Source organism: Sarcophilus harrisii, chromosome X (genome assembly GCF_902635505.1).
Source record: "Sarcophilus harrisii chromosome X, mSarHar1.11, whole genome shotgun sequence".
Lineage (NCBI taxonomy): Eukaryota > Metazoa > Chordata > Mammalia > Dasyuromorphia > Dasyuridae > Sarcophilus > Sarcophilus harrisii.
Genome location: NC_045432.1, coordinates 34067786 through 34090204, shown reverse-complemented (window position 1 = coordinate 34090204; position 22419 = coordinate 34067786). Strand labels below are relative to the sequence as shown.

The 22419-nt window shown below is 50.4% G+C and overlaps 1 protein-coding gene across 1 annotated transcript; it reads right to left on the bottom strand.

Annotated features, from left to right (window-relative positions):
• Window positions 1-156: 156 nt before the first annotated feature.
• Window positions 157-18156, bottom strand: SASH3 (SAM and SH3 domain containing 3). Its single transcript, XM_031944371.1, is given in 11 exon segments — window positions 157-1037; window positions 1039-1135; window positions 1137-1194; window positions 1197-1385; window positions 1698-1848; window positions 2988-3200; window positions 3552-3718; window positions 4156-4297; window positions 5888-6034; window positions 7950-8045; window positions 17933-18156. Coding segments are annotated over 11 exon segments (1737 nt in total). The 5' UTR covers window positions 17990-18156; the 3' UTR covers window positions 157-617.
• Window positions 18157-22419: the final 4263 nt, after the last annotated feature.

Here is a 22419-nt window from a genome sequence, read left to right as displayed (position 1 = left end):
TACCATTTTGATGGGTAGGCACGGGACATCTCTAGATGAGGGGGAAGTGGAAAAGGCTTTCAGAGGCAACGTGGAAGACTTTGTAGTTAAGCCCGCAGCCTATACGAATGAAGCTTAGCCACCAACTTGAGAACAGACACTGGAAACAGTCAATAGGAAGTTTCTATTCACATACTTTATTGCAATCTAAACCTGCCCCATCCCTCCCCGCTCCCCAAGCCAGCTTTCACTAAAATCCCCAGGATTAGGTTGAGGGGTGGATCCAGTTTGGCCAAATCCGGGTGTCGCTGGGAACCCAGGGAGCAGGCTGATGCTGCGGACGGGCTCCTCTGGAGGCCTCTGTTTGCCTTGAGTGGAGTGCTGCTGGTCTGGAAGCTTTTCCCAGTCGGAAGCAGGATGGATTCCTTCCCCCGCCTTCCAGCAAGCAAGTTCCGTGCCCCACTTGCTTGGAGCGTCCCCTGTGGCTTTCTGAATGGGAAACCCCTAGGCTTGCTCTCTATCCTGAGAGAGTTGCCTTTTCCTCCCCTTAACTCCCAGGTGAGAGAGGAGGAGGGCGTTGTCTGGAAGCTCACGTTCTTGTAGGGCAAAGAAAGAAAGGGACAGCAAATTTCTAAGCCTTACAGAAGGGGACGTCGCAGGGGTGGGGGGAAGGAGCCTCGGCCTTCGGAGGTGGCCAAGAAAGCAGAAAAGAATGGAGGCAGGAGCAACTTGGTGGGCCTTTTCAGCAAGCCAGAGCGCCCGAAACGGCGTTTACAGGTAACAGGGAGAAATCCGGGGGGCCTCTTGGGCGGGAAGGGGCCTCCGAGAGCAGAGGTCGCCTGAGCCGGGGCCTTCTTTGACAGAGCAAACCGGGAAGGCCTTGCCCCGGGGCGGTGAAGGTTGGTGGCAGAGCCGGCCTCGATACCCCGCGCGGCTCCCCGAAGGCACTGCGACTGGGGGGGGGGGGGGCAGCTCCCCGCAGAGCGGGCGTCTGCCGTCAGCCGCCGGCCAGCTCCAGGCCGTTCGGGCCGCGCCGGTGTCGTCCTGCCTTCCAGGGGGCCGGTACAAAGGCTCAGAGTCCCTTTCGCACGAGAGTCCCGGGAAGCTAGTCCCAGAGGAGGTGCTCGGGGCCGCGCAGGCGCAGAGGGAGCCCGCGTGCCCCGGGAGGCGTGGGCGGGGCCCCCGGGCGGGCCCTCAAGGCTCCGGCTCCGCCCCTGGCCCCGCCCCCGCCTCCAGAGACAGTGCGCGCAGCTGCTCCTCGGCGCTGGCCAGCTCCCCCTCGTCTCGCCCGCTTTCCGAACCCTCGAAGCAGCCCGAGTCTCGGGGAATATCAGCCTTGGAGGTCGTCGTGTGCTCCTGCGCCGGCTCCACGTTCGTCTGTGGGCCTTCTTCCGCCTCGCTGCCGGCTGCCGGGGCGGAGGGGGGGGAGTTGTGAGGTCCTGCCCTTCCCCCTCCCCCCCCGCCCCCCCGCCCCCCGCCCCAGATCTCTCAGAACAGAGAACCCGAGGGGTGCGACCACAGCCGTCAGAGCTCAGAGGGACTGCTTTCCCTCCGAGAACACTGAGTGGCTGAGCTGGAAGAGATCTAGGGACTGAAGCAGTCAGAGCTGAAAGGGAGCTTAGAACTCAACCCAGAAGGCCAGCTCCTAGTGGGGGCCCGTGTGTACAAGCCCCGCCCTGGTCCCTCCGACAGGAAGCCAGCCTGGGTCCCCAACTCACTGTCGTAGTCTAAGAGCAGCTCTGCTGCCGTGAGCAGCTTGGCTCGGTGCTGGGGATCCACGATATTCAGCTCATTGAGATGGGTTTCCCGAAGCTCTTTGAAGTCTTCCAGGGTCTGGTAACCATTGAGTAACAAGGTAGACGCGTGCTCCTAGCAGGGACAGATCACAGGCTTGCTTTCAGTTTTTCCCCAGTCTGAAACTGGCTCCCTCCCCGCATTAGCCCCGTGTGGCCTTCAACAAGCCACGTCCCTTCCTCTTGGCCTCCGTTTTCTAGAAGATGCTAAGGGTGGACTAGAACAGTGGCTCTCCGACTGTTGTTCCCCATATCTTTATGCTATTAAAATTTATGGAGGATCTGTCCAAAGAGGATTTATGTGGGTTGTATTTATAGCTGCCATATTAGAAATCAAAACTGAGGCAGCTAAATGGTCCAGTAGATAGAGCACTGGCCTTGGAGTCAGGAGGATCTGAGTTGCTGTGTGACCTTCTGCAAGTCACTTAAACCCAACTGCCTCTCAAAAGAAAAACAAAAAGAAATAAAAACGAATTTAGAACCACTGGACTAGAAAATCTTTGAGCCTCCACTTCTCAATCTAAGACCCTCCCCCATCCAATTGTCCCTTTTCTCTCTTGGCCCAGAGGTTGGTCACCCAGTTCCAAGAAATGGCCACTTTATACAGTCGTCGTGTTTCTGAAAACATGTATTCATTGAATTTTGGTCAAATTGGACTGACGGTGTCGGTGTCCAATATGACGGGCAATTTGTCATGTGAAGGAACCTTGTGGTGAATCCTTTGGTGAGTGAAGAGTCAAACTTCCTTAACAGACTTGTGTAGGAGTGGCCCAGGCTGGTGACAGCCCTGGAGACCACGTCATGGGGTGGATCATATGAAGGAAATGAGAATGTTGAACCTGGACAATAGCTGACTCAGGGAGGGACAGCAGAGCTGTCATCAAAGGTTTGAAGTGCTGGGCAAAGGGGATTAGGTGTCTTCTACGAAAGGACAGGGTTAAGAGTAATGGGGAGAAATGGCTAACACTCAGATTTAGGAGCGATGGAAGGAAAAACTCCCTGACCTCTAGCGCTGTCCCAAAATAGCCTGGCTACCTTGGGTGGGAGGGAATTTTTCCCTTCCCTTGAAGCCATTTGTTAGGTATGTTGTTTAGATACTGGTTGGAGGACGTGGCCCTTGAGGTCCCTTCCAGTTCTGCTTTCCTTGAGGCTTTTTAAGGAGCAGGTTAAGCTTGTTCCCAGCATCCTTTCCCCCCCAACTCTTCAATTACTGACCTCCAGGCCAATTCGCTCCAGCAGCTCGTGTAGGGTCTTGGGTTTCGGCCTCTTGCCCTTGCTCGGACGTTGGCGGCCTCTCCGGGCAGGCCCCACGGCCTCCTCGGGCAGCACGTCCACATAGATGAACTTGAAGGAGCCCAGCTTGCCATTAAGCAGCCCAAGCCACGTGCCCACTGGTGGCTTCTCCACAATCTGGATCACATCTCCCTTCTGGGAGGTTGGGGGGGAGGGGTGTGTGAAAAGGGACCTGAACTTGGTCGGTCCACCTGGGGGACAAGATCTCCCATCCAGGTCCCTCCAAGCTGCAGTTCACAGAATGAAGGATGATGCCCATTTTGGTTCCCCTTCATCGTCCCATCTTGTCCCTCACTGGCCTCAGGAGTCGTAAGATATGGGTTCTCAACTTGATTCCACTACATATGACTTTGGAAAAGCCCCTCTCCCCTCTGGGCGCTTCTGTTTCTTCAGCTGTCCTATCTAGGACTATTCACTTCTGCCCTCCTCCCCCACCCAGACCTCTTTCCCAAGGCTCCCCAGGAGGGTCCATGGGGGTACCCTCACCTGGAGTTTCAGCGAGTCCCTGTCGTAGGGACTGGGAGTGAAGTCGGTGTGGACCCGGGCCCTGCCACAGAAGGGGCCTGTGTACATCGGGGCCATCAGCTCCTCCACCCTCAGGCTGGTCTGCCCGCAGCCCACGGTGCCAGGGCCTGGGCTGCCCAGCTCACTGCCTGCGGGGGGATGGACAACGTGGGGAGAGGGCTTTACCTTTGTCCCTGCCTCGGCCTGGCTCCTAATACAGACTTTGTTAGGATTGGGAGGGGAGAAGGGCCCTAGAGTGGTTAAATGGAAAATCCCCTTTGGGGAGAGGCAAGACCCCCACTTTAAAAGGGGAGATCCACATTCGTCAAATGCCTTCTTTCTGCCTGATGGGGAGGAAGATGCCAGGGAACTGTACGGAGTCTCCTCCTTCCTGGACGAAGATAGTAGGGAGTAGAAGTGTGATCCCACTTCTTTGTGAACCCTCCTTCCCTTATAGGAATGACCGTCCTACTTCTCCCACTCGGGGGGAGGAGGGACACATAACACAAAAGAAAGGCCCCCTGCCCCTTCCTGGCTTTTCCCCTACCCCCATCCCCCTGCCCACTCCCTCCATCCCGTTACTCACTAGTGGACGTTTGGCGACTGAGGACCAGGTGTCCATCATCATCCTGGTCAGTAAAGGCCAGAGGTATATTATCTGAAGCCAAGCCCTCCAGGAGGCAGTCTGGGGAGGTTGGGGAGGCCGAGCCTTCTTCCAGAGTATCTCCCTGAGGGTGAATCGGGAGATAGCTTTAGAATGGGGAGACTCCAATCTTAGCTCACTTAGCAGGTTAGGAGTTGGGTGACTCTGGGCCAATCACTCCCCTTCTCTGGGGAGACCGAGAGCCGACATCTCCGTCACGCTTTAAGATCGACACGGCACCCGCCTTTCCAAGACCAGGGCGGCAGCTGCACGGGTGCTATTGGAGTCTTAGGCTGCTGCCTTTTCATGGTGTGAAGGTGTAATGCTGCTTAGATAATCATAGAAAAGGACCTCAGAAGTCATGGGGACTCAAGCCCTCATTCCACAGACAGGGAGACAGAAGCCTTAAGAAGCTAAAAGATGTGCCCAAGGCTACATAGAGAGTAGTAAGTAGCAGTCAGGATCGGCCCCCAGATCCTTGGCCTTCAGATCCCGGGCCCTTTCCATTGTGTGGCATTGCCTCCCATTTCATCAGAACAGACATTTGGAACAAGGAAAGGATCTTCCAAGGTCATCCAGTCTGACCCTCTTATTCTACACATGGAGAACTTAGTTTAAGTGTCTCACCCAGGGTCACACAGCTAGTAAAGTGCCAAACTTAGGTTTCCCTGCCTCCAAAGTCAGTGCTTTGTCCACAATAACATGTTTCTCTATTAGTTTAGAGGCAGTATGCCTTTTTTATTATTTATCTATTTTTTATATTTTAATTTAAATTTATTAATAATCTAGATTTAAATTAAATTAAATTAAATTAAATTAATTATTTATATCAATAAAGGGCTATTCTCGGAGTCCAAATTATCTGGATTCAAGTAGTACTTCTCACATAAACTAGCTATATGACTCTGGACAAGTCACTTAATTTCTCAGTGTCCCAGGCTACTTCTCTGGTAAAGGAAGGAGTAAGAGATCAAAAAGGAAAAAATGAGAAAAAACAAAAAACACTGAAAATAAAAAGCTATTATTAGAAAAAAAAATCACAGATCAAGATTCTTCTCCCTTCTTTCCTCCCCTCCCTTCCCCAAACCCTCCCCTAATACCTTGAGTGTAATGAAAGCCTTTTCTCACTTAAGGCAGGTAGTACAAAGGTTACCATTCCCATTTCAGAGAGGCAAAAAGGAAGATTACCTGTTAGTGAGTCTTTCCAGTCCTTTGTAGCTCTAAGCTTTGAGGAATCTTTGTAATTATTAGAGAGGAGGGGGGTCACATCATTAAAGTGACTCCCCTGGCTCACCAGCCCTTGGTCCTCATCCACATGCTTCCTGCCCTGGCTCCCAGCAAGACCAGCTCCAGAAAGAAGTTTGCCATTGACTTGGCTGGCCCTCCATCCCCAAGCTCAGGGTTTAGAGCTGGAAGGGAGCCAGTCCAAGTCCACCGTCTTACAGAGGAGGAAACAGACCCGAACGAAGGCAGATGGCTTGTCCAGGTCACACGGGTTATAAAAGACAGAGTGGACCTGGCATCCAGTGCTCTTTTCTCCGTGTGCCTTTGGGCAGGCTGGCACTTCATTTGCCTAGGGTGTAGGCCCTCTGCCTGTGCCATGAGCTGGCCCTGCTCTCCCTTTCAGCTCTAAATCTCTTGTCCTCCACCCTCCCTTTTTGGTCTCGGGTCTCACCATCCCCTCTGACAGGGCCTTCACCATCGTCTTGCCCATCTTCCTGTTCATGGTACGGGAAATCACCGATCTCCATTTCTTTCCTAGCTTCTTTGCACTCTTCCCAGGATCCTCTGTGGTGGGGCCTCCTGTGTCATCCTCTGGGATCTAGGAGAAGAAAAGAGAAAGCTTTACAGCCCGGGACCTCCAGAGTCCTTTTGAGCCATCTTCCATGGCCAGCTCTGAGTTCCAAATGTGCCCTTTGTTCCCCTCCCCATCTCTGCCATGTGACATTCTATTCCTCCTTTAAGGCTGAGCCCAAGTTCCATCTTGGGAAGGTGAGCCCCCTGGTCAGAAGGGATATTTTCCCTTTCCAGAACCCCCCCCCCCAACCCTTGATTTTTTCTTCCCATTGTATTTCCCTGTAGTGCATGTCCTCCAGTGCCATGGGTCTTGTCCTTTTACTATATCCGAAGGTCCCAGAGAGCATGGCCAGTGTCGGGATTTTTTTTAATCTCTCCCACAGCAAATCCCAGAACATAATGATACTCCCCATGTGTGTGTGTGTGTGTGTGTGTGTGTGTGTGTGTGTGTAAGGAACACTAAGTCATTTTTCTGTCCCCTTGAACCTGCTCCTCCTTCTGACATCACCATTTACCCTGTCTCTCCTTCTCAACCTTGGAGGTGTCTTTGCCCCTTCCCTCTCTCTGAATTTCCCAGCAGCACTGCATGCTGTCTCCAGTGTCTCTCCAATCTGCTCCCTCTTGATTATTTCCAAGGCTACCTCCCTCACGCTAGCTCACCCACCTGGGACAGTTCCCTAACACCTTTCCTTTCTCCCTCCTCAAATCAGTTCTTCATAGCCATGACAAATTTATTTTCCCTCCTCGTATTGGTCCTGCAGTCATGTTATTCCTCTGTGTAGAAATCTTCAGGGCTCCCTATTACCCGAGACTTTCCCCAATCAGACACCACCCTGTTTTTCCAGACTTTTGACATTATCCACCTCTTTGTACCCTATTCTCTGATTGAACTAGAAGACTCGCTCTCTCCCACCCAAACCTTGTCTCCAGCCCCACTCCCAACTTCCATCATCCCATGTTCTTGTTTTGACTCAGCTGTTCCTAAAGCCTGGAATATCCCTCCTTTCCCTCTTCTTCTGGTGAATTCCAGTTCCCAAAGCCTAGCTCCCAGGTCAATGGCAATCTCCCCAGTGAGACTTAAAACAGCTGGCTTGTGGTGGTGTCTCATCTCCTATTGGATTGTGGGTTCCATGAAGGCAGGAACCCTGTCTTATTTAAGCTTCACATCCCTCCTACTACCCAGTGCCATTAGGCCCTACATACGTCAGGTGCCTAGTAAATATCGGTTGAAACATGGGGATGGGAAGAAGGGAGAGAGGAGGCTGGTGGGAAGGACTTGGGGAAAGATCAGGTGAGCAAGATTGGCAGGAAGTAGGGGGGCCATAGGCTTATGGGAGCAGAGATGCAGAGCTGGGTGGGATCTCAGAGACCGTCTAGACATGGGACATGCCGTGCTCTCTGGAAGGAGTTGGGTCGATTTTGTAAACAAAAAAGACTAGACGGCATCCAGGATTGAAACTTCTGTTGCTCGTTTACGAATAGTGCAAGGAGTAAGGCAAAGGCTATTAAAAATAGAATGTATTGAGGGAAGGGATTGTTTGATTTTTTCCTTTGCATTCTGGTGACTGGCACATAAGGAGGTTTTGGCCCTGGGATGCCACTGGTAGAGGTAATTTCCAGATGACGACATTTTCTCCGCCATTGTGGGTTGGTGCTTTCCCTTCAACTTAGTCTTAGATAATTATATAAAACACTGAGAAGTTAAGTGACTTGCTCAGTCGTCCAGTGAAGAGTCTAAGGCAGAACTGGAACCCAACTTTTCTCGGTTCCCAGGTCAGCTCTGACCTACTCCAGAAACAGAACAAGTGCTTTTGATAAATGCTCGTTGATTATTTGTGCCATGAAATTAGTAGTAGTGGAAAGGACCACATGCGTGTTAGATTCGGACGGCAATCCTGGGGTCTTGCTCCCTCATTGAGGCCCTTCAGCTCCGTACTCACATTGTCCTCTAGATTAAATTCCTTCTCGCTCACTACGGGAGAGCTGGGCTTCGACTTGGCAAAGTCCTTGAAACTGCTGGATCGCTGTAGCGAGAGCTGGAAGAAACAAGACAAAGTCAGCACAGTTCCATGGGCCATAAGAAGGTCACCAGGTCATCTTTGCAGCCCCACCGCTCAGTGTGGCGAGCTGAGCCCTAATGAAGCCCCAGGTCTAATAATCCTGCAGGCCAGAGGATCCCTCTTTGTCCCCTATTCTGAGGTTATTCCGAGCTCTTAGGCTCAGACTTGAGTTCCCTGACTCAGGCCCCAAACCCAGCACTGCCCTGGCCACAGACTAAGATGAAGAACTGGCTGACCTCAACATTTGGGAAGTCATAAGTGTTGATCAGCTTTAAGGTTTGCAAAATGTTTTATATATATTATCTCACTGGATCCTCATGACAATCCTGGGAGATAAGGTGTTGCCTTTGACACATGTTGGTTGTGTGTCCCTAGTCAAATCACTTAACCTCTCAGAAGTCTAAGCAACTCTCCGGCTGACAGAGAAGGAGCTGTCCCTGCCTTGGTAGAAGGGGTTTTGTCCCGTGGGAGTGCCCTGAACCTCATATCCAACTCATTTGCATGTCGCAGTCATCTAATCCCTATTGCTGTCCCTTAAACTTCCTAATCTGTCTCCAAAGAGTATTTCCAGGTCTTCCTCATTAAAATCTAAGCTTCTTGTGGGCAGAGATTGTGATTCTGCCTTTTTTTGTATCCCCAGTACTTAGCACACGACTGGGCACAAATAAATGTTTGTTGACTGAATATACCTCTCTCTCCCTCATATACTCTATATTCCCAACCAAACTGACTCAGTTGCTGTTCTCTATATATACTATTGATCCTGTTTCCCGTTTCCCAGCCGTAGCCTAGGCTTGGAATCTTTTCCCTCCTAACCTCTGCTTCCTGGAACCCTTAAAATCTCAAGACTCAAGCGCTGACTCGTACCCCTCCCCTTCCAAGTACTTTGTGTTTCTCCGTATTCTGTACTTCCTCATCTGCTTACATGTTCTTTCCCGCAAGAGAAAAAATAAGCTCCTGGAGGGCAGGGCCCGTCCGATCATCAGCTTTGTGCCCTTGGCTCATAAACTCTCTTGCAGAAAATGTTGGTCGGCTGAAGAACACCGATTATGTTACCGGGAAATTGTCACTCTGGCTGCCGTCAACACCAGCGAGGTAACTCTAACTACGGTCAGCGTTAGCCGAGTAACTCTACCTACGGTCAGCTCGACTACTGTCGGCATTAGCTGGGTAATCGTAGCTCTGGCCAGCTAAGTCAGGTTGTGAAAATGTGCTCATTATCCTTCCTAAAGAACAACTGTAGGTTTGTGATAGATGTGGAACTCACAGGTTTGAAATGCTTATGGTTTCTGGTCATAGAATCCTACACCAACAGGCCTGGAGGAAGAGGCCCAGGAAAAGGAAAAGACTTTCCCAAGAACATTCTGCCATTGGGTAGCAGAGCTGGGATGTGAATCCATGTTCTCTGACTTTAAGCCCAGTATTCTTTTTTTAAAATTAATTTTATTAAAGCTTGAACATATGCATGGGTAATTTTTCAACATTGATCCTTGCAAAACTTTCTTTTCCAAATTTTTCCCTCCTGGGGCAGCTAGGTGGCGCAGTGGATAGAGCAAAAGCCTGAACTCGGGAGGACCCGAGTTCAAATTTGACCTCAGACACTTAACACTTCCTAGCTGTATAACCCAGGGTGAGTCACTTAACCCCAATTGCCTCAGCCAAAACAAACAAACAAACAAAAAAAGAAATAAAATATACAAAGTCAAATGTTCATGAAGCTTCATTTAAAACATTGATAGACGATATATATTGCTCTAGATCAACAAACACTTAGGTTTTTCCAAACACTTTCCTATTGCATTTCCCAGCACTTACAGAATGAATCAGCTGTGAACATATAGGGAGTTTCATAGAGCTTCTCTGCTGGTGGCGCTGCAGGAGATGGAGCGCTGGGTCCGGAATGAGGAAAACCTGAGCTCAAATTCAGCCTTAGACACCTACTAACTGGATGATCCTGGGCAAGTCGCTCTACCTCTGTTTGCCTTAATGCATTGAAGAAGGAAATGACAAACTGCTCTGGGATCTTTGCCAAGAAATCTCAACGGCTGGTATTGACGTGCTACTATCCAGGATTATGAATAATGAGGATTCTGCCGTCGTAGGTCCCGGGGAGACAAAGACCAAAGCGAAACAGGCTCTGCCCTCAAGGAGCTTCTGTGCTCCTGATGGGAAACAACAGACACTGAGAAGTCAGCACCAAGTATATAGAAAAGAGACCTGAAGCTCAGGAGGGAGCTCTAGTGACCTAAGGAGTCTACTGGTGGAGGTGGAGAGTGAGAACAGGGACCCAGAGGGACAGATGTGTATGGAGAGGGGGTGACGTATGTGTGTATGTTGTGTGGAGGAGCATACAGTGTGTGTGTGTGTGTGTGTGTGTGTATGTGTGTGTGTGTGTGTGTGTGTGTGTGTGTGTGTATTGTTTGGAGAAAGGTATGTGTGTATGATGTGTGTGTGTGTGTGTGTGTGTGTGTGTGTGTGTGTGGAGAAGAGAAGGATGTGTGATCCATCTGCCAAAGCAAGTTCGAGCCGGTTTGGGAAAGGCTTAAACACAAGATGAAGAGTTTGTATTCTGCTCCCCGGTTCAAAGAAAGCCACTGAAGCTTCGCCGCCGGGGAGTGGTGCACTTGGACCCATGCTTGGGAGTAGTGCTTTGGCAGCTGTTTGGAGGCTGGATTGCAGAAGAGAGAGGTGGGATTCAGAGTGACCAAGAAGGAAACTGTTGCGATAGTCCAGGCAAGAGGTGATGATGACCCGAACTGGGGTGGTTGTGGTGTGAGTGGAGAGATGGGGAAAATGTGGAGGTGCAATTGAGAAGACTTGTCCACCGAGTGCAGGGGGTGGGGTGGAGAGGGTAAGGAGTTGGGCATGAGGCTCAGATTTCAAACCTAGTTGACTGGAAGAATGGTGGTGGTAAGAGAAGTAGGGAAGTGAGGAGAGGTCTTGGGGGAAGTCTAACGAGTCCTGCTTTGGACATGTTGACTTTGAAATGCCTGGGTCAGCTAGGTGGTGGAGTGGTTAGAGTACTAGGCCTGAACTCCACCTGAGTCCAAATCCAAAGTGTATATATGGGAGATGTCGTGGACATAGAAATGACACTCTTTGGCAGCTGGTTGGTTATGAGAAGCCAGGGAAGAGAGTATTCCTTGACTCATCCTCTCTATCCAGTGTTTGACTTGGACACCTCCTAGTTGTGTGACCCTGGGTAAGTCATTTAGCCCCTACCTGCCCAAGTTTCCTTATTTGCAAAATAGGAGCAATCACAGTACCTATCTCCTAGAGATGTTGTGAAGATCAAAGAAGAGAATATTTGTAAGGCAATCAGCACAGTGCCTAGCACATAGTAGGTGCTATATCAATGCTTGTTCCTTTCCCTTCCCCCATGGGATGCCCGGATGAAGCTGTCTAGGGGGCAATTGGGGTTCAGAAGCAAGGCTGGATCTGGGAATCCTCTGCATAGAGCCGAGTGCATTAAATGCATGGGAGCTGATGAGATCACGAAGACAAAGCGTGAAAGAAGAAGAGATAGAGCCTTAGGATACGTCCCCTTGTGGCGGGTCTGATGTGGGTGACAATAAAACAACAAGAACGGAGAAGTGGAAAGACAGGCAGGAGGAAAACCAGGTGAGAATGGCATCCTGCCTAGAGAGGAGAGAATATTGAGGAATAAGGGCTGACCAGCGGTGTCAAAGGTTGCAGAGAGGTCAAGGTCAGGAGGGATGACGACTGAGAATAGGCTAGGGGAAAGAGGGAAAGAAGGGGTGGTCTGGCTGGCTGGAGTCCAGGGAGGGGGGCTCCCTGAGGAAGGCCTGAGCTGCCTGAATGGAAGACTTGCTATTTATAGGTAGAGGGGGCCTATTGTGGTCTCCCCGGCCTCCCTGTCCCCTTTGTGAGCCCTGTTCAGCAGTGCTGAGAACACGCCAAGCAGGCTAGAGAGATGGCAGCGAGCCAGGAGTGGCCTTTGTTGGGTGACTAGTAACCTCACCTCCCGGCTTAGGCCTCTAATCATTTCCCTTCCCTCCACCTCTTCCTGTCATTAATCTGCTGTCTCCTGGGACTTTGGGGTCCGTGGGAGGATTCAGGGGAGGGGGGACAGAGAGAGACCAGTTCCCAGACTGAGGTACCCACAACCGGGCGCACCAGTATAAGGTCACTAGATGCGTGCCTCACCCTTCCTCCAGAGGAGGTGGGGCTTCACCAGTTTTGTCCCTGTCTCTCCAAAGTTGGGGCATCTCCAGAAAAGAGGCTTAGTCTCTTGCCCTGAACTCTTTCCCAGTCAGGGGCCAGCCTTTACTTCACAGATAGGATCTCATTGGAGCCTCACAACAAGCCTGGTCTTTTATTATTCTCATTTTTCAGATGAGGAAACTGAGGCAGAAAGGTTGAGTGATTTGCCTAGATAGGACTCAGCTAGTAAGTATGTATGACAGGATTGGAACTCTGTTCTCAACTCCAGGAGGAGAGAAAAGATCATCAGATGGAGGTATTAAGAAACTATGGTGGATAGTAATATCAGGCAGCTGGTGAGATGGCAACGGGCATTGAAAGGGGCTTTCTGGATTCCCTTCCCTGTTGCCAGTTTGAGTCTGTGAGCGGTGCCGGCGGGCTGCTACTGCCGGCCAGTCTTCTACCCCCCTTCTCCACCCCCATTTAAGAAGTCCCCCTGAAAGATCTCCTCCTCATCATCCTTTCCCCGCTTTCCCTCTCATCCCAAAGCACTGAGTGCTCTCCCAACGTGCTCCGTGCCTTTTAAATCATGGTCAGTTTCATCAAAGAGGCCGGAGTTCAACTCCCTCGTTCAGTAACTGAGGAGGAAACTGAAGCACAGGAAGGAGAAGGGACCTACATCACAACGTTCACAACATTCAAGGTCACAGCGTTAGTAAGCGACACAGCCCAGATGGCCTTCTGGGAGATTGTGCCTCACTTGGTCCTAACTGTGGATGGATCACCAGCCCCCTGTGCTCCTCCCTGCCAATCCATGTTCTGTTACTTCTTCAAGACCATCTTCTTTAAGTGGTCCAAAATCCTCCTCCTCTAGGAAGCCTCAACTTCACTTTTGGGTCTCTGTCATTGCCGCCTGCCTCCTTGGCCCACACATGCTTACTTCGTACCATTTTTCTTGATTGTGCTTTTGCTGCCTTTTATTTATTCCCATTCTATTATAGCTTTTTATTCACAAAGCATACGCATGGGTAATTTTTCAACACTGACCCTTGAAAAACCTGTTCCGAATTCCCCCAGCCCCCGCTTCCTTAGATGGCAGGTAGTCCAATACATATTAAATATGTTAAAATATAGGTTAAATCCAATATATGGGTACATAGATATACAGTGAGCTTGCTGCACAAAAAAAAACTGGATCAAGAAGGGAAAAAAACTGAGAAAGGAAACAATTTTGCTGCCTTTTAAATGTTCCTGACTCTCATGGGACCAAAGGATCAAGTGATCAATCAGTGAGCATTTATTAAGTGCCTAGTGTATGCCCCCAACTTTATAAACTTCTGAATGTAAAGGAAGAGGAACATTTTTCCTTCTCGGTAAGCTTATGTTCTGATGGAGGAGCTAGAAATAGAGATGAGAGAGATCTTGATATATACATATATTATATACATGATACATGTATGTACACATAGACTCACATACATGTTTACATACATGTATACACATAGACACTGCCTATATGCATACACACACACACACACACATATATATATATCTATATATGTGTATATATAAAACCAGATCCACCTTTGGAACATGGAGAATAGATGGAAGGTAACATTAAAGAGAGGCTGGGCCGGGGAAGAATGACCATAACAGGCCTTTTGAAGAAGGCAGTCGTTGAGCTAAGTCTCTAAGGAAGGTAGGAATTCTGGGAGATGAAAGTGAGGAGAGAGAGCATTCCAGGATTGGAGGACAATGAATGCACACGTGGGAGAGGTGTGTACAGAATGGCAAAGGGCCCAATATGACTGGAGCATGTGGAGGGGAGTAATATGTAAGAAGATCAGACAGGAAAGGAATGAGTTGTAAGGAGATTTTGATGCTAAACAAGAGAGTTAATATTTGATCCTAGAGGTAATAGGGAGCCATTCGAGAGTATTGAGCGGGGAGGTGACCTGGTCAGATCGGTACTTTAGGAAGATCACCTTAGTGGCTATGGAAGATGGATCGAGGTGGAGAAACTCATTAAGAAACTACTGGAATAGTCTAGGCAAGAAGAGATGAGGGCCCATGAGAATGGAGAGAAAGGGCTATGTCCCAGAGATGCCGTGGCCATAGAAATGATGCTCTTTGGCACCTGGTTGGTTATGAGGAGTGGAGAGTTTTCCTTGACTCATCCTCTCCATCCAGTCTTTGATTCTCCTCATTTCTCCTCAAATCACGTTAAAAGCCCCATGTTCACCGCCCCCTTTTTTGGAGGCCTCAGGCTTCTGTATGGCGCCATGTTTGGGGCAGCCTGTGCTCCTGGCTCTTGATGCCATTTTCTCCATGTGCTCTTTCAAAACCGATACCGGTTGCTAGGTTCTCCCCGCAGACACACGGCTGTCTTCGCAGATCCTCATTGGATTTAAGGTAGACGTGATTTAGTGCCACGTGGGTAAGGGCCAGCTTGGGCAGTGGGGAGATTGTTTCTGACACATACTAAACATGTGGCCAGGAGCAAGCTACCATATCTCCTCCTGCCCGGGGTCGCCATCCACATTCCTAAGCCGATCTTTGCATACAGGGAATTCCCCACATTGGTGAAATCGCAAATCGGGACAAATCACTGCCAACAAAACTTTTCAGGAAAGGCCAGGCTCGTCCTCCCAAGCGAGCCCCCGCCTTCCATTACCCTCGGGGAATGGATGGGAGAGAAATGCTTCTGCTGCCTAAGATCAACATCAGCTCTGAAGGGCCCACGGTCCCAGAGGACCAGGGGTGGGTTTGGGCGGGAATCGGGAGCCGCTCTCGGCTTCTAAAGGGCCCCAAGAATGCCTGGGCTTCCCCTGCAGGGTTCCACACCAGCACATGCCCATCTATCATTCTTCATTCTACCCTTGTCTTCATAGGGGAACAGGGTCTCAGAAAAAAGGAAGTGATTCACCTAGAGGCCCAGAGGAGGCTGGGGCAGCAGGGAGCTGGAAGAAGGGCCTCCGGCCTTCTGGCCCATCATAACATTTCTTTCTTGGGAGAGCAGTCTGGGTAGGAGTAGAGGAAAGAGGAGTGGAAGTAAAGGATCCTCTGGCCCCAGAGGCCCCAGAAACCATGGCCCAGTTTGGAAGTGGGCTCCAATCGGCCAACTGGCCTCCAGAACCCTGGAGGCTAAGGGAGGGAGCCAGGTATCCCCTGTACACAGAGCCTGCAAGTACGCTACAATGGAGCAAACTCGGGTCTCACCCAGGCATGAACAACAGCTCTGAGACAACCAGTGTGTCATCACGGCCATGTCCCTCTCGCCTCTTTTTCCTCATCAATAAAACGAGACAATTGTACTAGATGATCTTTAAGGCCCCCATGACGTTGTCATATAAGGACTTGGACGTTTGGTTTCTAGGATTTTTCTCCTTTCTATGATCCCTCTAGTTCTCTGAGCTTCAGTTTTAGCATCTTTAAAACAGGACGAAAAACTAAAACAGGCCAGAGTTGAGGATGCAAAGCAATAAACTAAAGGGCAGACAGCTCTGCCGGTGCTGGGGAGGGCCTTGGCTGCCTTCAGTTAGCTGTTTCCCACCCTTTGTCTTCTGGGGGGGGGGGCCAGGCCCAGGTGTGACTCAAGTAGCCTCGGTTTCTCCTCTCCCCGAGGGAGCGAGCTAGGGGAAGTGGTGGCTTCGGACGGGGAGGCAGCCAATGGCAACTCTACTGGGTCTGGCACCTGGGATGAGAATACCAAGTCCCCCTCACCCCCTTGCCATCCGGTGTGGCGGAACCAGAGGAAGAAATGCCGGCTGATGACGAGTTTTCAAGTCAGAAAACATCAAGCTCCCTTGCTCTGTGGGCCTGAGGACCTCCCCCTAACACACACTCACACTCACACTCACACAGACACCCGCCCACACATATACCTACACCCCAAGCAGGATTCACACCCCAACGACCAGGAGCAGGTGGGCCCGGTCGGCAGCACAGCCTTTCTAATGCCCCCAGATCCCAACAAGCTTTCAGCAAAGACTCCACTTCTCTCCTAGAAATAGAGGGTCCTGAGAATCAAGTTGTGGAAGCGTGGGATTTCAGAAACCGGCAAAGAACACAGACGTGGAAGTTTATAATAACAAAGAATAAGGTCAGGGAATCCCAGATTCCTATAACAGAATCCTAGGCCCTAACCTTCCATCCTGGAGTGGGTGACCTCAGGCCAGTCCCTTTCCTCTCTGGGGCCTCAGTTTTCTACTCTGTTAAAGGGGAGAAGTGGACTTGATGGCTTCTGAGGCCCCTTCTGATGTTGACCTTCTCTGATCTGAGGCTCCTTCCCCTCTCTAGGCCGCAGTTTCTTGGAAAATGAGAGGGTTAGACTTGGATGAGCCCTTCCTGCTCTGCCCATTCTGGGACCCCGAATCTCTTCCATTCTCTAGACCTCAGTTTCCTTCTCTGTAAAATGAGGCCATTGGGTTAAATGACCTCTGTGAGCTCTTTTGCCTCTGACGTTTCTGTGGTTCCACAAATAGATCATCTGGTCCAGGCTTCTGATTTCAGGAAGATGAATGTGTAAGCTATTTAAGGCAGGAGCTCATTCTCCTGACCTTCAAAATGCTCCCTCACTGTATCGCACATACACGTGCGTGCACACACGTATACACACACACACACACACACACACACACACACACACTCACACTCACACTCCCAAACATCTTTCCTAATTCTCTCTAAATCTCATTTTCCATTCCTCTCAAACTCATATCCATCCATCAATCAACAAGCATTTATTAAGCACCAACTATTTACCAGCCACCGTGCTAAGCACCGGGGATAAAAATAAAGGGAAACCCAGAAGCTGTCCTTAAAGCTCTCCTCCTGTAATGGATCCTTACTTAAGCTTCCTGGTACCCAGCATCCCAATGTTCTAGCATCTCTGCTCCCCTATGTCTATATATTTTTATCCCCCCCGAAAAGTCTTGTCCTAGTTTCACGGAATCTGAAGTTGAGATAGAACCTCAAATGTGGTGAAAACGTGTGTGTGTGTGTGTGTGTGTGTGTGTGTGTGCCGGAGGCAGGGCCAATGAGAGGGTGTCCTTGGAGAATCATGGTATCCTTAAAGTGGACATCAAGTAGGTGAGCTCAGATAGGATGGAAGTGGGCACTGTTAGGAAAGGGATAGAGTCCCGGAGAGGCCAGGGGGAAGAGGTTACGGGAGCACCCAGGCGGTAGAGGCAAAGTACTAGACAAAGCCCTAGGATTCAAGGCTAGAAGGCAAAAGGTTTCTTCTAGAGCTCTTAAAGTCTATTCTAGAATTCAATATTTGTTTTTCAGGGCTTAAAGTCTCCTCTAGAACGCTGGAGGTCTTTTCTAAGGTTCTACTCATCAATTTTAGGAGTCTGGGCTTCTTTTCTAGGGTTCTAAGCATTTAGATGAGGATTCCAGCATTCTCTTCAGGATTCTATGAATCTATGCCAGAATTCTAGGTGTCTTTTCTATGTTCTAGGAGTCAATCTGAAACCTTGAAGGTTCTCTTCTAGGGTTTTAAGAGCTGGTTCCGAACTGCCAGGCTTTTCTTTTAGGGTTCTATGTGTCTATGCCAGAATTGTAAGATTTTCTTTTAGGATTCTAGTAGGCCCTGGCCATCTCACTTCTTGGCTCTAAACAATGAATGCCCTCTGGCCCTTTCTACTCATCTTGGTCATGAGGAGCCATAGGGAACAAGAGACGGTGTTGTTCCTCACCTTCTTCTTCTGGGTGGGCTCCTTCTCACTGGCGTTGGAGGGTTTGCGGCGCAGCATGGTGCCTCGTCCTGACCGGGAGTCTGCCTTTTGTCCTCCAGGGGCTCGGTTTCCACGGTCCTGCCCGGTGGGCACAGCATGGAGTAAGCCCGCCGGCTACTATGGGCTCTGGGTCTCAGACACCCAGCGGGCGGGTGGCAGGCGGGCAGGAAACTCAACCACGTGATCTGCTCTTACAGCAATCGCAGCCCCTGGGGAGGAAGGAAGTCCCGCTTCAGTCTCCAGAGACTCGACTGAAGTTAGCTTTGGGGTTGAATGAGCAGAGCAAAGTCCCAATGCTGCCCGGGCCTCCGGTCTCCAGCCCCCAAGCCTCTGCCTCCTAGCAAGTGCGCGGCCCCTCCAGCATCTCGAGGCCTTCCTTCATGGCCCACCATCCGAGGACCAGAAACTAGGAGCACGTCGGTGCTCTTGGCCATCATCATTGCCCCATTTACAAAACAGAGTTAACTGTTAGTTATCTCCAAGTCTGAGGGATCTCCCTTGTCTTAAATCCCGAGGTTGTCTGAATCTTGACTGCCTTTCCTAGCTGGGAGGCCTTCCCTGGGCATCGTATATAAAACAAAGGTCCTTTCCAGCTCCAAGATTCTGAGATTCCCTTTCCCCACCACGATGGTACCAGGTTCCTTCCCCTGCCAATGTGGGCGCGAGCTTGGGGAAAGGATGGCAGCATTGACGTTAGCATAAGCAGAGACACGTGGCAAACAGCACTGGGGACCAGGGCCCGGCTCTTGGTTCTGCTGCTTCCTTGCTGTGTGACCTTGGGGCCCAGATTTCCCCTCTCTGAAGGGAATATACCTCCCCTATAAAATCGGAATAATAGTACTTGTATTGATTACCCCACAGGCTTGTTGTATAGCGAGGGCTTTATAGGCCTTAAGGATCTAGAGAGATGAGAGCTCTTATGGTTTATTAGATTGTAAACTCCTTGAGGGCAAGGTTGTGCCTTAACTTACTTGGGTATGCCCCCCACTGCCCAGCACAAGGCTCTGTACACAGTTGATGGTTCAGAGCTGTTTCTGGGATTGAATTGAATGGGGCTGGTTCTGGACAGATGCGGAATGGGTGGCCACCTACTTAGCATGATGGGAAGGGGGCTAAAAAGTCAGTTTGCAGAAAGAGATGTTCCCCACCGGCCAACTGGCCTACCCATCTGGCATTTGGATTAATGGAGTAGAAAGGAGTAGGTGATGATGGAGTGCAGAAGAATATGGGGAACTTAGGACAGTAGGTCTGTGTGAGGGCCTTGGCTCAAAGAACGGGGCCCTGGCTCAAAGAACGGGACCCTGGCTCAAAGGACGGGACCCTGGCTCAAAGGACGGGGCCCTGGCTCAAAGGACGGGGCCCTGGCTCAAAGGACGGGGCCCTGGCTCAAAGGACGGGACTCTGGCTCAAAGGACGGGGCCCTGGCTCAAAGGACGGGACCCTGGCTCAAAGGATGGGGCCCTGGCTCAAAGAACGGGACCCTGGCTTTGCCATCTTGCCTGGCTTCAGTTCTGTGCACTGCATGCGGGATATGTATGGCTTCCTGTTTGCTCAGCCAAGGCAGCAGCAGCAAAGCTCACAGGGAAACCACAGCGGCTTCAAAGGGGCCAGAGAGGGAGGCTGCAGGGCTGGGGCCCAAACCACCCTGGGAAAGAAGGGGGAGAAACAGAGCCCAGAGCTAGGCCTTGAAGAAAGCTTACAGAGTAAGCCCACCTTGGCCCATGCTTGCCCATTCCCCATCGGTGGAAATCCAGCCCTCCTTCCCTGATGGGACATTTGTCTCAATTAGTCCCTGTCCTACTCTTTCTCGGGACTTCCTGGTACAGAGCACTCAGTTCTGGGCTTTCTTGCCATCTTCCCTCTCACCTCCTAATCAAAGCCCCCTCCATTGCCAAGTCTTCTCCCTCCCCAGCCATTTTTAAAACTTCTATCTTTTCCCCCTTTACCCTGAATTCAACAAATGCCGAATAAAATGAACAATTCCCTACACATATGAAGTTGTGACTGGATAGGAAACTGCTCATCTGCATTTGTGTTCAGCTGGCTTTTCTGGTTAGTAGGTATATAAGAAATTGAACACGTAGCTTTTAAAGCTGTCCCGCTGTCTGTAATTGCTTCTGACCTTCCTTCTGTTTCCTTCGATTTTTTGGGGGGGGGGTGGAGACCGTATTCTTAACTCCCCTCTCTTCAACTCTCCTCCCACTAAAAAAGAAAGGGCAAATATACAGTCAAGTGAAACAGATGTCCACACCGGCCATGTCCAAAAATATATGTCATATTCTGTGTCTTGAGTTGATCAGCTCTCTCTCCGTCAAGAACCTCAGCAGTCATTTCCACAGGAGTCTTCTGGAGACGGTGTCCCCACCTTGGTCATCCTACCGCTCGGTGGTTTTTACCAGGAGAATCTCAAGGGAAGGGATCTTGGGCTGATGGAGTTTCCTTGTCTCTCACTGTGTGGGCATCCATTCCCCATCAGTGGAAATCTAGCCCTCCCTCCCTGATGGGACTTTCGTCCCCACCCTGTCTGCATTTCCTGGTCCAGAGCACTCAGCTCGCTCCTCAAACCACAAGCTGGGTACTACTGGTGCTTACACAGTCACCCTATCGCTTTGCCACCCAAGAGCTGCCAAGGACTGGGCAGAACCCAGGCTTAGCCTAGCGGACAGGGCCAGTGGTTGCTGACCCCGGGACACTGCCTTTTAGAGACCAGAAAGCTATTCATGTACCACATGTCCTCCTTCAGAAGGCCCTGTAGTTGCTAGGTCCCCCTCCCAATCAACTGCATTTATCTTAATTACTTCTTGTGTTACTGAATATACTTCCTGTATTCTTCAGTGAGAAAGGCATGGCGTAATGGATCAAGAGCCGGTCTCAGTCGGACCAGCGTCACTTAAGTGGCCCCGTGACACCAGCCAATCAGTGTGTCCCCGGCCAATTTTTAAGGCCGTTCTAGGGCCATTTGCATTGATGAGAGAGTTTCTCATGTAGAACTCCCCACGCAGATCAGACCAGCCAGCTGGTTAATTTGTTTTTCTGAATTTTCACATCACCAATTGTCGGCAAGTTTAAGGCACTTCTGACTCTCTGTGACCCGTCTGGGGTTTTCTGGGCAAAGAGACTGGAGTGGTTTGCCATTTCCTTCTCCAGCTCATTTGACAGATAAGGAAACTAAGGCCGGTAGGGGTTACACAGCTAGTGATCGCCTAAGGTCAAATTTGAAGTCAGGTCAGTCTTCCTGACTCTGGCCAGACCCAGGACTCTGTCCGCTATAGCGCCACCTAGCTGCCCCCTCATCATGGATTACAAAGTTAATTTTAGGGCCCATTTCCTGCTACTGTTCCCGGCACCAACACTGTGGCTTAGGCCTCTGGTCCCAGGTAGAGGATTCTTAGGGGGAAAAATGACTGGGACGATAGGTACAGGGGATTAGGGAAACAAAATGATCTCTGATGATTGCCCCCCAGCTGCAGCCCTTCCTCCACAGACACAAAACGCAAAGGTGAAGTGGTTACAGCCGGTCGCTCAGAGGGGAGAGGAGGAGTCAGCCACAGATAAAAATCTGGTGAGGCTGCTCGAGAAACCCAAGCTCCTCTGACGGCACCTTCTTACCAATTTCACGGCAGGGGAGCAACAGTATAAGGGCTGTGGAACCAGAGAGGGCTAGAGTTTACCTACAGGTGGCCTCATTTGGCCCTCCAACAACCCTTAGAGGAAGGAGAGACGGGACGCCACAGCAGAGAGATGATTGAGGCTGGAATAGGCAACCTGCATTCGATTTTGCCTTTGCTACTTGTTGGCTGTGGGACCTCGGGCATCACCCTGCCCTCCCCAAGGCCTCAGTTTCTTTCTCTGTAAAATGAGAGGGGTCAACTCAATGACTTCTTTCCAGCTCTAAATCATCCAATAAGCACTTATTAAGTGCTTACTGTGTATGCCAAGCACCTACTTGGTACATGTACTAAACACTGGAGATACAAAGAAACAGCAAAAACAAGGAGCTCCCGCCTTCGAGGAGTTCACATTCTAATGGAACATAAATTCTAATTCTAATCTATGGGCATTATTTCCCACTTGACAGATGGGGAAACTGAGGTCCATTGAGATTGAGAGACTTGTCTGAGGTCTCATGGGAAGTAGAGGCATTAGGAAGGATTTGAACTCAGGTCCTCTCAGTCCAGATGCAGAGAGGCCTATCAAGGTAGCAGTTTGTCTGGAGAAGATTGGGGGATGGGAGAAAGGGGACCAGGAAGGTGGTGGTTATTGTGCTGCCACGGTGGGAATGCAAAGCACACATGGCCTTCCGAGAATGTAATATTTGGCTTCAGGGAGAAGGGCCCGGCTTCCAGCAGGTGACCTAGGCTCTGTCAGAACACATCAGAACCACTGTGCTCTCTTCTGGGCCCCGCTCTCCATTAGAGAGAGTCCAGAGAAGGATCAACAGGAGGCTG